Source organism: Grammomys surdaster, unplaced genomic scaffold, assembly GCF_004785775.1.
Source record: "Grammomys surdaster isolate TR1022 unplaced genomic scaffold, NIH_TR_1.0 126059, whole genome shotgun sequence".
Taxonomy (NCBI): domain Eukaryota; kingdom Metazoa; phylum Chordata; class Mammalia; order Rodentia; family Muridae; genus Grammomys; species Grammomys surdaster.
This window is the reverse complement of record NW_021620869.1, coordinates 5,154,846-5,168,821: the sequence shown is the minus strand read 5'-3', so window position 1 is coordinate 5,168,821 and position 13,976 is coordinate 5,154,846. Positions and strand designations below refer to the sequence as shown.

The window sequence follows — 13,976 nt, the reverse complement described above, 5'->3', positions numbered from 1 at the left end:
GCCTCCCAGTGATATTAATCAAACATGGCATCCTAAGACTAGGCCCAAACCCTCAGGTCAAGGCTGGATGAGGGAGCAAGTTTCTTAAGTTTTTATTTTATGTTATTTGTTGGAATGTTTTGTATGTATATGCAATTCATGGTGCCAACAGCCACAGAGACCAGAGGAAAGCATCAGAAACTGAAGTTACAGATGGTTGCAGGCTGCCATGTAGGTACTAGGACTTGAATCCAGGTCCTGTGGAAGAGCAGCCAGTGCTCTTAACCACTAAGCCATCTCTGTAGCCCCACACTCAACAGTTTTAAAGGAGGACAATTACAGAAATGACCTATAGCTGTCTTTGAATCTTACTTGAGAGTCTTTAAAAGAAACTTCTAGAAATCAGAAGAGTGAGGCTAGACCTGAGGATAGCACTTCATGGTTATATAACCAAAATCTTCCAAAGTAATGTGGAAGTACAGCTCAGGAGCCTCCAAACCCTCCACAACCAAAGCTTAGCTTAGGGTTATGAGGCCACAGAGACAGCAAAGAAAGGATCTGTCTGTCCTTCCCACTGCCTTCTGTCTACTCATGCACAGCAGGGACACTGTCCTGCCCTCCAGGCTCCTTGGTATGGCCCCACACTTGTTTTCTTTCAAATTTAGTTCTTATTTGTGCCACACGGATGTAGCCTACACTTTCCACAAGAAACCTTGCCCACCATTAGGAAAAAGGCAGGGTACACTCTAGTTTCAGTATCTGAGAAGTAAAATGGGTCCCCACTGGCCCCTCGAGAAGGAATTCTGAGGTTCTGGCCCTTAGTTGAGGTGGCTGGAATGTGCTAAGTGGAGAGCCTGTCTTCAAGCTCAGAAGAGCTGCTTCTGGCCTCTCCTCTCTGAGACTGTCTCAGCGTGGATGTGGTTCTTTTTTTTTTTCTTTTCATTCTTTTAAACCTCATTGTGGATTTACATCCTAGCTACATTCTTTCCAACAATTACTGGTGCCCTTTTGGAAGTCTTTGAACACCGTGTTCTGCATCTTAAACTTCCTAGTTTACAATAAACAAGACAAAAACAAGACGATGTTTCTCCAGGCTAAGCCAATAAACCTTTGTGGGGTTTACTAACTCAACCCAGCTTTCCTATAGGTAGGGCTTTGGGTTTTGCATTTCAGAGCTCAGCCCCAAGGCTGGAACATGTTGCCTGCCCTCTCCTCCCCATCCAGAAGCCTCATCCCCCAAGTCCGTACTTTCTGGATCTGGAGTGCCGCCATGCTGGTGTCTGATAGCCTCTGTCCCAACAGCTTCATCTCCCTGGCTCTGCACTCCTGAAGGAAAATCTGCTTCATGAACAGCGCCCTGAGGCGGCCCTGCCTTGCACGCTCGGCTATCTGGATGAGTTTAACTGCCTCTTCCAATGCTATACTCTTCATGGCGTATTTCTGTGGGGGTGGGGATGGGGAACACAACCAAAAGAAAGTCAGAGAAATCAATATTCTTCATGTGAACTGAACTCATGAGATGACTCAGCAAGTAAGAGTGCTTGCTGCCAACTGTGCTCTCCGCTATACCAACTGTAGACTGTGACCCTGACTTAAAAAGATAATGTGCCTAGTTTGCTTTTCTGTTGCTGTGATGAACATTATATCCAAAAAGCAACCTGGAGAGTAAGGTTTTCTTTATTCTTTCACTTTACAAGTTGCAGTTCAACATCAAGGGACGCCAAGGCAGGCGTTCAAGACAGGAGCTTGAAGCAAACACACCACAAAGGCACACTGCTTACCGGCTTGTTCCTAGCCTCTCCTTTAGCTATCTTTCTATACAGCCTAGATCCATCTGCTGAGGGATGCTACCACCTGCAGTGGGCCAGGATCTACACCAGCTAGCAATCAAGGAAATGCTCCATACTACTAAGAGAGGGAGAATTAGTTTCTTCCAGGGACAAGTTCCCAAATAAAAAGACCAATCCTAAGTGGAAATCTTGTTTTGCATGTACACATGAGCAATGTTAAGTGAACTTAGTAGGTAGTAGATACATGTATGAATATATATGATGCATTATATACTATTTTATATATGGTATATTTAATTATATACTATATATAATGCATATACGTGCAACAATAGTAATTAAAGAAGGGATCTTGATTTTAGAAGAGAGAAGAGTCAATGGAAGAGTTATGTAATCCTGTCTAGACCTCATATAGTAAGCTGGGAAGGGAGGCACCTTCCTCATCTTGAAAATAAAGTGTTTCTTACACCGTCAGGGGCATGGTAGAGGAGTTTACAAAAACTGCTATGAACACTTTTTAAAACAATACAAACCACATCAGGGAGGTTCAAGCCACATTCGGTTAAGATCCGAGCGAGGATCTTCTCTCTTCCTCTTATGACTTCCAACCTCTCCTTCAGAAAATATCTGGGTATGGGGACATCCAACTGTTGCTGAAGAAGGGAAGAGAAATAGAAGAGCATTCTGTTAGGATCCCAGGATTCAGATTCACCTGGAATCATGGTGGGATAAGCAAATCCACGAGACTTGCTTGAGGGCAGGGCTAGAGAGGTGGGTCACTGGGTAAGGATGCGTGCTGCAGAAGATGGGGATCTGCATTTAAGATCAATTAGTGACATATGGAATCATCTTGAGGAACTCAGGGACCAAGGGCAGGGGTGGGGATGCAGATGGATTGCTCTTCCTCCTTTGCTTTCCTTCTGGCTCCAACTCTGTTCCCTCCAATCTTTAGAGTTTCTAGTTGACCAAGGCTCCAAGGGCTGTCAGCTTGGGGAGGCCAGTTCAGATCAGAGACAGACCATCCACTTCCTGCTTCATACTCTCTCAGTGTCTCAGTCTCTGTGATGAGGACATAAGTACTACCATGTGAACACCTGGGGGCTGTGCAAAGTGTGGACTTTGTGAGAGAATGGCCACAGTGGCCAAGCGTGGAGGATCCTGGCTGAATGTTCCATTCCAAGGTCAGGGACATTCCCAAGGCTTGCTTCTCTACCATGACACTATTTACAGAACCTAGATACTACTGATGGCCCAATGTTCTGGCCCCTGTATGCCAAAGACATCACATGGCTTGTCCATCTATAAGTTCCAAGTCTGATGGAGAACACTGTTGATGTTATCCTACAACATAGACTTCCAGGGCGATGTCTGGTCCCCTGTTTTCCCTCTCCTCCCTGTGCATAGTTGCTTTCTCACAGCAGCAGCATTTCTTAGTCATAAGGACAGTGAGCAGCTGGAAGCTCAGGGTGCTGTGAATAGCAGGGGAAATTGAGGGGTCCTGGGATGTGAGCCCCCAAACCTCTTCAGTCTGTAACCATTTAACAGCCTTGAAATTAGATTTAGAGCTTGAATGTCACCTTACTAATTAAATTTCACATTTGGTCCTCGCTGTTCTTCATGCTTTCACACTGGCGAGCCAAGCACACCTGACTTAATGTGCTGGTTTAACTTTTGTTCTTATAAACTTATTAAATACATGTGCAAATTCTGGAATGTTTGGACTCGTTCCAATTTCTCTCTTTAGTCTATTCTGATGTCATCAGATAACAGTACAAGAAGAGTCTTCCCCATAAAGAGAAAGGACCTTTACAAAAGTCAAAATGTTTTAAAACTGAAGAGTCATTAAGCTCTGTGTAAAGAGATTTTGTCTTTTTAATTTTACTTGAGGGAACCATCCTTTCAAAACCAAGGGTGAACTCCTAGGGCCCACAGCTGGAAGAAATGAGGTGTTCAGTGGCCTCTGGGAGCAAAGCCAGCCAGGATATTAGAGGCACCTCAGGCAGATTTCTGTCAGCAAGGAGGAAAAGGCTGGATGGCAGGTTTGAATGACTACAGGAGATGCCCCAGCCACCAGGTGGTAGAGAGGGGCTCCTAGGGCAACAAGGAGAGATATTTCCTTCTGCTGAGGCCAAGGAGCAGAGGCCACAGCTGTAAACTTACTGGGTCAATACTGACCCAAAGCAAAGAAAGAGGTTTATTCAGCTGGGCTTGAGAACTGAGCCATCCAAGGTTACCACCCAGTGATGGGAGGATAAGAAGAAGTAGGGCACTGTGGACCCACTTGGGGGTGTGGCCCAGAGAGAGCTTGAGCTATGGGGTTTTTGTGAGAGGCCAGTCCACTCCATTTCAACCATCTTGACAAGTGCGACATCTCTGTGATAATGGACCTCAGGGTCAAACAGACCCAAGGGCTGTGTAGAGATTGATCAATACAGACAAGGAAGCAGCCAACACCTGCCTCATGATGGCGGGGTTTGAGTGAAGAGAACATTCAGGCTTTTAAATTCAACACGGTCGTCACGTTTAAACCTGGCTAAGAAGTCTGCAGACAATGGGACATAGCCTTACATATCTTATTTACAACAAAACCCTAACAAGGAAAACAGTAACAAAACACTCACGGGAGACAGCTTCAGGTCCTGTAAGATATCATCAAAATAATGGAACTCAGTCATTTCCAGCTCTACCATCTCGTTCTTCAGTTCCAGAACGCGACCCATCACCCCATCCAGGATCTTGCGGATCAGCATGCGTTTCTGTGGATGGACTATCTGGTCGTAGACGTTCTCCATGTTCCTGAAGATCTGCACATACTTGATGTAGAAGGTGGCTAACATGTGAAAGACTATGACCTTGTTTCTTTGTGGTTCCGTCATCTTCTGAGACTCTTTGTCAAGCAGAGAATTGAGGGCTTCTTGGGTCTGGTGCCACATCTTATTGTACATTCTGAGGGAAGACACAGAGTTTAGACAACCTCGTGGATAAGTGTTATCCACTGGGCACATTTGGCATCACTAACAGAACACACAGGCAGGGGTGAGCTCAGGACACGGTAAGCGGCTGGAAGGCTCTCTGGACAACTTACGGTGTTTTGAAATGCTTGTGGGGTTTTGGATTTTGTTTTGAAAAACCATTGCTATGATTAGTAAACAGTTTCAAAAGCTTCTTTATGGGCTGGAGAGATAGCTCAGTAGTTAAGAGCACTGACTGGTCTTCTAGAGGTCCTGAATTTAATTCCCAGCAACCACATGGTGGCTCACAACCATCTATAATAGGATCTAATGCCCTCTTCTGGTGTGTTTGAGGACAGCTACAATGTAACCATATACAATAAATAAATAAATAAATAAATAAATAAATAATAAAAGCTTCTTTATAAATAATATAATTGCTCTTCAGCATGTCTGTGAAGCCAGAGTTACTATACTAATTTAAATAATAAAGTAATTTATATCCAGAACAACTAACTTATTTAAATGTGTAATATACATATATATATATATATATATATATATATATATGTATATTACACATTTATATGGTGTATATATGATGGGAAGTGTACATTGAAACTACCATGTTGGAAAGTAATTCCACATTATGTTGTAAAGTTAGATATGTACAGACTCTGTGGATAAAGCTATGTTCCAGAGAAATTTATGACCCTGTATCAAGTTTGATTATAGTAAATAATTTTTTCCTGTGCTAAAGTAAGAATTCAGTGCTTTGTGCATGCTAGGTGTTCTACCACTGAACTATATCCCTAGCTGTTGGGTGTTGGTCTTGTATACTGTATATTCAGATAGTGATTTTTGTTACATCTAGTTACAGTTTGGACGATGGCATGGTCAAGCATCTCTGGTCTCAATGTTATCTAGAAGTTGTTTTCAATCATCTCTGATTGGTTAATAAAGAGCTGATCTGGGCAGGAGAGGACAATGGAGGTGGAACATTGGATCCTTGTGAGAGGGTCCCAGGTACAGAGAGAACAGCAGAAAGAGACAAAAGGTGTGGAGAGACCACGTGGAGACACCAGAGAATTCACCATGGGGATACATATGGAACAGAGCACGCCAGAGCGAGACTCAGATGGCAAGCAACAGGGTATTTATCTGGTCATTAACAGCCTAGTCGGGTGAGAATAGTTCAGAATCAGCTTAGCAGAGTGCCAGCAGCTTGTTAAAAATACCAGGTCTCTGTGTCTTTTATTCAGGAGCTATATGGGCTAAAGTGCTCATAGAAAACCCCGCAGATATTTGGAGGCAAAAGGGGTATAACAACCTTCTCCTAATACTGTGAGACCCAGCTCTTCAGATTCTTGGTGTGTGCAAAGGTCAGCCGCCATGCCATTTCTCAGGGCACAACTTCCTTGCTTCTTGATGCTGAAGAGATAGTTCAGCTTCACAAGCATACAGACTTGAATTTACTTTTTAAAAAAGCTGAGTATGATGTCACACTCTTATAATCCCAGCACTTGAGAGGCAGAAAAACGGGGATCCCTGGAGATTCACTGGCTAGCCAGTCTAGACTACCAGATGAATCCTAAGGCAGGTGAGACTTGGTATTTTTATTAACAAGCTGCGGACACTCTGCTGGGCTGGTTCCTCTTGCCTCACTTTACTGGGAGGAGTCTATACAATCAGAAGCTCATTGGATAAGCGTGTGAATTGGGAACTGGGGTAGGGGTCAGCTGAAGGCTGGGGACATCATTCACCAAAGGGGCTACCAGGGCACCATCCCATCCCCTCTGCCTCTAGATAGTTTTGTCATTGGATTTGCTCACCCTGCCTGTTCTGAGATTCCCCCTCTCCATTTTTTTTATTTTGCTTTTTTTTTTATACTTAAGAATTAAGACTGAAAACAGCTGGTGTCTGAGCAGAGGCTTCTCTGGGAAGGGTGGTTGATGATGTGATGGTGGTCATGATGGTGGTGATGGTGGTAGTGTGAGAATGGTGATAGAAATGACACATAAATGATTGCTCTGGTTTATAAACTAGGAGACTAAAGCATTCAGAAGCTATTGTTGAAGTCACAGATATGAGAGCAGACTCCATATCTTGGAGTTCTGGCTTCAGGGCTCATTGTCTGCCTGTTAAACTTTATGCTTCCTGTTTGTCAGGAAGAAAGCAAACACGGGCAGTTACCATCCACAGACACAAGGTCACCATGAGAAGCAAAGACTGTGTGAATCCCAGATCAGAGCTTTTCCTGTCTTCCATCCCATTGACGTAGGAAGCTGAGTGTGGCACCTGACTATCTACAGTGTGTGCAAGCACCGAACGTCCCCAAACTCAACAACAATTAGAGGATTCTGATAGGGAAAGAGCACCCTGCTTGACAGCTTCTCACAGAACAGAACAGGACTGCTAGGAAATCAGAGCTCTGCTTATTACAGGGCATTTTGCTCCCTATAAACTTAGTGGCTAATGGCAGGTATTACTAAAATGAACAATATGACCCTGGAAATTAGGAGTAAAAGAGAAAGGGGGGGTTGACAAAAAATATTGTTTTAACACTGCTCTTTGTACATGGTTTAACTGCCAAAGGCAAGGAAACCACGACAGTAAATGACATCTGTTAAAATAGAAAGGTTGCAAGGTTCAGACAACACCTACTAAATGAAGGGCAGAGGAAAAAGCTAGAGAGAAACTCCAGATACATCTCGGTTCAAACAAAATGCGTTAAAGGATACTGGGGGCTACACAGATCTAGCTGAAGAAAATTGTAGAATACAGAAATTGAGAACAAACAGAAGACAAGATCTGCTCCTGCCCAAAGATACAAAACAGAAAACAGAAAAGTCTGGGAGGTGATATATATATAATATGAACAAGAACTAGGAACTGAGAGTAAGTGTAATTTTAATGTGGGCATGGAATGAACATTAAAGGATGAAAGACAACTGTCTTGGTAATGTTTCTATTACCATAACAAACCATGACCAAAATAACTTAGAAAAGGATTTAATCAGACAATCATGGATCCGGAGGGTTAGGATCCATGACTGTCATGGCAGAGAGTATGGCTGAGGGCAGGGAGGCAGGTGCTGGAGCAGTAGCCAAGAGCTTACATCTTATCAGGAAGATAGGAAGCAGATGAATTAACTGGGAGTGTTGTGAGCTTTTGAAACCTCAAAGCTCTCCCCCAGTAACATACCTCTTCCAACATGGCCACACCTCCTCATCCTTCCCAAACAGTTCCACTAACTGGGATTCTATATTCAGATATATAAGCCTATGGGGGGGGGTGTGCATTCTTATTTAAACAACTGCAGCAATTTATACTTCAATATTTTTATCTCTGCAGCAAGCACTATAAGGAGGCAGTCTCCTAACAGTGTGGGTGGGTGGCTTCACCTCACCCAGATCCACACGCATCAAGAGACTCAGGCTTCCATCATGGGATTCTCCAGATGCCCCAATGGAGCAGAAATGCAGGGTGACTGGATGCTATGATCAGCCAGGCAGGGAGATGCAGCCGGGCAGGCTCATATAGGGTCTGTGCCCTGCATAGAGTCTATGCCCTTATGCATCTACTTCAGACAGGGTTAGGGCAGCAGGGGCCTTTCAAGGCCATGGTAGATTGGTCATAGCTGTAACACTGAGTCAAAGATACCCTTGATGGCTGGAACCCCACAGGCCCTCCCTCTGGCCTGAAGCCTCTCGCTTTCTCACCTGCACCTTTCAAGGACCCTAAGCCACTGCTATGCTTGAAGAGAAATGTGGAGTGGTAGACGAACCTGTGGATTCCATGTCTTGACCTGATTTCTAAACCACTGACGATGGTTCCATCTCTTTCTGACAGACCCGTTCCTTGGAGACTGGTTTCCTGCCTTGATCTTTTCCATGTATCTATGGGCATACTCCACCATTCTGGCCTGCCAGGGACCTAACAACCACGCCTAGGCCACACTGGCCTGTGGAGTGCTGGCCTCCCTCATAGACCTGGCGTGGCATGAGCCCACACACCGTCCTTGCCGTGTCTGGTCCTTCTGCTTGTGTGGGACCCATGATGATGATGTGGGCTGAGGCACAGCAAGAGCATCACGGAGACATATTTCACAACCCACCAGGGACCCTGCCTTCAAGGGTGCCATGGTTCAGCTTTAGTGTATTCACTGTGCTGTGCAGCCAGCACCACTGTCCAGCTCTAGAATGTTTCCACCACTCCAGGAGAATCCTGTTCAGTCCAACTGTCACTCCCGTGCCTCCCTCCTCTCAGTTCTTGGCCAAGAATCCCATGTCTGCCTCTGTTGGCCTCATGCAGGCAGTCCCATATACAGCCATGCCTGACACACGTATCCTAAATGAAAATGACCCGTCTCTGCAGCCTGGCACACTGCAGAGAGTGGTTGTTTCCCTCCTTATTAGAGTTTTTGAGACTGAGCAGCTAGAAAACCAGGCATAATTCATTAGCCCAGATCCACCTTCATAACTCATAGGTATGTCATTCACTGAATCCCAATGGCTTGTATATCTCCATGAAGCAGAGAGAGTGTAAGTTGAGCCATCGTAAGCCAGAGGCTGACTGTAAACAGTCTGTCCTAAGTTGCTTTCTGTGAGTGACTTCCTACACTCATACCGAGTGGCAAGCTCGCTCAGGTTGTACCACAAGCCAGGTCTTCTTTCGGTTTAATGCTAAAGAACCTGTGGTGCTGTGGACACACCCTTATGTGGCGTACCCATCACCAATCAAGGAACCTCGGGAACATTTCTGCCCTGTCCTGAGCACTCTGCTGCTATTGTGGCCTGCTACATAATTCTTTGTGCAGACATGGGTTTGGTTTTTTGGGCTGCGGCCAGGTTGGGGGGTCAAAGGGGAGAGTGCAGTAATGGCAAAGCTGCCCCTCCTTTCAAGGTAGCTTGGTATAGGCAGACCTGGCCACCTCCTGTGCTCATGAATCCTTGGGAGCAGATCCGTGTCCCAAAGAGGGTTTTTTGAGGGGCCTTGTCAAGGTGTGATGGTGCAGAGAATTCAGATGTATTTCAACCTCAAGACTGCCTAGTGATTTAAATGGTCTGTGATAGATTTCAGATAAACACATAAACTTAGAAACGTGACAAATTTTGAAGTCAGGATGGTGTGAGTGAGGGCTGAGAAGGACCACATGGCTGTGCTGTAGCTTGATGGATTCTTCCTGTCACTTGGCAGCTAGGGAGGGACCATGAGCTGATCGTCCTTGGGAAGTCTAAGCGTGTAAATGGGAATTATCTGCGGTGCTTGACAGTAATGGAACCTTCCTTCTTCCCACTGGGACCATGGTCACCTCTTCCAGCACGCTCCCCCAACCTTCCTGCTCTGAGAGAGAGACCCAGCACTCCTCTCCTCTCTCTCTTCCTCTCTCTCTTTCCCCTTCTCTCCCTCCTCTCTCTCTCTCTCTCTCTCTCTCTCTCTCTCTCTCTCTCTCTCTCTCTCTCTCTCTCTCTCTCTCTCTCGCGCGCGCGCGCGCATACACACACACACCCGGGCTAAGGCAGTAGTAACCCACCACTTACAGGTTCGACATGGTTGGCCTCTTTCCGTCTTTCCTTCACCCACAGGAAAGCTCTTCCTTGGCCTCTAAAGGCTGGCCTACTGCCGAAGTTGGGGGAACTCCCCCTTGAGGTTTTCAGAGGTTGGGGGTTCCTCTGGAGGGAGGGATAGGGACGGAGGACAGCCTGTCTCTTAGGGCAGGGAGAGGCTTGGCAGGGTTGGTCACTCTGCCGCCACCCTCCGGGAGCGCAGGCTCTGACTGGGGTTCCCTCGCTCTGGTTGCTGCCTCGGGCTCTGGAACCCTACTTCTCCCACTAGAGCGACTCCAGGTGGCCCTAGCAACAGGGACTCTATGTCTGCGCAGTGCCTACTTGCGTTTCCCGTTTCCGTGGCAACTGCAAGGAAGGGCGCGTGAGGAGCTGGGGGCGGGGCAAGTTCTGCAGCTGAACGGGTGGGAGGAGCTACGTCCGGCTCTCCAGGTCCTGCTTGGCCGCGACCTCTTAGCTCTGCCTGGATCCTTGGACACGGACCTCTAACCGTCTTCAGACAGAGTGGGCACAGAAGTTGAGCACTCTGGCAAGCGCAGAGGCCGGCACTCCATAAAGGGGAGGTGCCCTGTGTATGTGAGCCCTAGCGACCCGCAAGAAGGCTTTCTTTCCTGCTTTTTAGTCTTCATCCTTAGTTAATGTTGAAATTTAATGGCAAACTTTAGAAAGAGTCTGCAGTTCCTTTAAGGGCATGTCCTGAACCGTGCAATGGAGAGACAGGATTCGGGGAGGGAGGAAAAAGTGAGGGGAGAGGAGGGGAAAGAGGAGAGTCAACGCAGGAAGCAACAGACCCAAACTACAGACCCTTCACACCAGTACCAAGGCACAAACCTCTCCCTAACCCAGTAGTAATCTGAACCTCCAGCTAGAAGCTGCAATGGAGACCTGATCTATGGTAGGCCCAGTTCCCAAAGTCTTTGTGGGGAAAGCAGGCAGGTAGACAACATACAAAGGGTCTCAGGGGTGCTCTTTGATGAAAGAGCTCAACAGAGAAAGGAATTAGGAAAAGTTAAGGAAAGAGAAAGGCCAGCCACAACTCAGGTATCCTGACCTCGAGGAAACTCGAGTCAGCCATAGTGACTGTGGCAGGGTAAGATGGAGACCTGTGGGCACCTAAAAAAGGGTTAGCTGATGTTCTTGGGGGCAGGGGGAGCTTCTAGGATTGTGGAGATTGTGAAATTCCTAGCACCCATGGGAAAAAGCCAGGTTCTGTGGCACACATCTCTGATGCCTGTGCAGACAAGAGGATCCTTTGAGTGCCCTGCCAGCTAATCTAGTCTGTTCTATAAGATCCAGGCTCAGGGAGAGACTCTGTCTCAAAAAATGAGGTGGAGAGAAGTTGAGGAAGAAACCTGATGTTGATTCTGACCTTTATATATGTGCCCCCCCAACACAGGGAAATATAAAGAGGCATCTAAGATGATATAATTTTATATATAAAAAAGTTCTTGTTGTATTCTGGGAGAACCAAGAGGGAGCAAGATAAAACAAGGAGCCATGCTGGCTCTCAGCAACGAGTGCTTTCAGTGCCAAATACCAAGTGCAAAGCTCCCGAGGGACAATAAGGAGCCATATTAGTAGTCTCAAATAGGAAAGCCATCAAGATCTTAACTAGCGTGTTAAATGTTAAATAGACAACTCCAGACCCCACAGCTTAACCGTAAGAGCACATATGAACTACCTTGATTCATTTGCATTCCTAGGCAGAGGTAGAAGGAATAACCCAGTCAGCACTCAGCTGGCAGAGGGCAGTACCAGCTGCTGTATGAGGCCAAGGCAAGTCTCACGTGAGCTCTCCAAAAGCAAAGTGCTTGACGATGTTGCTCAGACAGCCGAAGAAGGCATGCAATTCCAACTTTGATGCTAGGGTCTCAAGCATAGTCCTGTGACGTTGGCCATCACCTCACTGGACAGTTATGCAAAGTGGAAACTGAGAGCCAGAGGGTGTGAGCAACTAGTTCCAAGGCCACACTCACACGGACACTGGAGTTGAGGTGTATCACCAGCTTTTTTGGTCTTTGAAGACCACACGAAGTTTCCTACCTCATAAAGATGGGAACTACACCTTTCCTGGTGATGCCCTTGAGAAGACAGGTGACTACGCGTCAGGCCCTAAGTGGTCTCGATGAGGGGACAAACAGCTGAAGGTCTCTTGTCTCTGTGTGGGTGCCAACACTTGTCTTGGTTAAAGCTTTGGGTTTCTGTGAGACCAAAACAGTGGGTCCCATCTCCTCATCCATCAGGGACACCTTTCACTGCTAGCTGAGGGGACAAAGCAGGAAGTCCACCGTATCCTCAGCCTTTAGTAATTTGTGCAGCCTCGGCATCTGGCTGCCATGCTCATTGTCAAGGGAGCTTTACTTCTTGCTGTGTTTGGAGCAAATAGATATTTATGCTGCCATCTGTAAAGTTGGATAGGGCAGCAGACAGAGACACTTTGCTGGATGAAGTGAGTGGCCTTCATGGGGTTTGGGAAAGTGTGACCATGGGGGTGTGGCTGCAAACTGTCCCCACAAAAGGACACTTTCTTGAAAGTGAACAGGCCCTTGATGCCTGTGGAGGTCCACTCGAGTTATGCTTGCATCTGATGCTTAAGGGTGATCTGTGAAGGCACTTCAACAGTTCAGAGGTCAGAGAGGCAGAGCAGGGCCCAGGCATCCCTGGAAGTCTAGAAGTGGCTGTGTCCCTGGGGATTAATCTCTTCTTTGGATCAAGGTTACCTGGTTGTCCTCTCTTCAGGGGTATCTAGCAAGCCCTGGGAGCCACTGTCCTCGTGTGTATTGTGTTTGTCCCTTGGATCCCTGGTGCAGGGTTTTTCTGCCTTGATATCTTTTATTATTTCTGGGAAATGGACAGACATTAGGGGAGGAGGCAAGGAGGATACTGGGGCCACGGGGGTTAGCATAGTCCCCATGGGTTTCTACTGGACTGGATAGTAGTGGCCCATCTGCCATGAAACATGCAAAGGCCCTGCTGGCTCTTGCAGCATGAGTTATCTCTGAGAGTCTAGGCTCCTGGGCACTAGTGTCAGCCACACTTGTAATGGGGGCATACAAAACCCTGCCATCCCTCTTCCTGCATGCGAGCTCAGCTGGCCCCTGTCCAGCCTCTGCAACAGGAGCAATTTTGTATAATGTTAACTCCCCATACTGGTCTCCCTCAAGTCTTCCTGACTATTGTAGGTTGGTAGATTGTGGTGGCTTTCCTCTGCCGGTGTCCTTTGAACATAAAACAAGGCAGACACCTCCCCAAGAAGGGACAGTGGGCCCTTGTTTGCCTCATCCAGGGGTCCTTCCTGCATACTCTGTCTATTCCTGGATGGTGGCTGTTCTACTCTGGTGTTACACAGGGTGATCATGGCCAGGGGAACCATCAGTTGCAATGTCATCTGTCACAAAGTGGTTCATCATCCTATCAAGGTCCTTGTGACCCCTCAACTCTAACCTGTGCCCTGATGAAAATGTTCCCCCTGCCAAAGCTGAGGAGCCTTCAGCACATCTCAGCCAAAAGGCACAGTGCACGTCAATCAACAGTCACTAAACCCACCCTGCCCCAGCTGTCCTGTCCTCAGCTGTTCCCGAGATGAGGACAGGAGCAGGTGCTGCTGACATATGGCTCTATCTTTGTAGTCAGAGCCTCATCCTTATCCGTGAGGCCAGAACCACAGGCTTGAATCTTCCTCTTGCCC

At 46.8% G+C, this 13,976-nt stretch overlaps 1 protein-coding gene across 2 annotated transcripts in view; it reads right to left on the bottom strand.

Moving 5' to 3' along the window:
* Positions 1-10,537, bottom strand: part of Iqca1 (IQ motif containing with AAA domain 1) — a 106,591-nt gene extending 96,054 nt beyond the window's left edge. The window contains exons 1-4 of one of the 2 annotated variants that reach the window (XM_028755405.1): positions 10,265-10,537; positions 4,391-4,715; positions 2,303-2,422; positions 1,228-1,419 (exon numbers count right to left, since the gene is read on the bottom strand). In XM_028755405.1, the coding sequence (XP_028611238.1) occupies positions 1,228-1,419; positions 2,303-2,422; positions 4,391-4,715; positions 10,265-10,275 (648 nt within the window). In that variant the 5' untranslated portion in view covers positions 10,276-10,537. The remainder of the gene's footprint in view (positions 1-1,227; positions 1,420-2,302; positions 2,423-4,390; positions 4,716-10,264) is intronic. The other variant, XM_028755406.1, reaches the window with a different exon arrangement.
* Between the last annotated feature and the right edge of the window lie 3,439 nt (positions 10,538-13,976).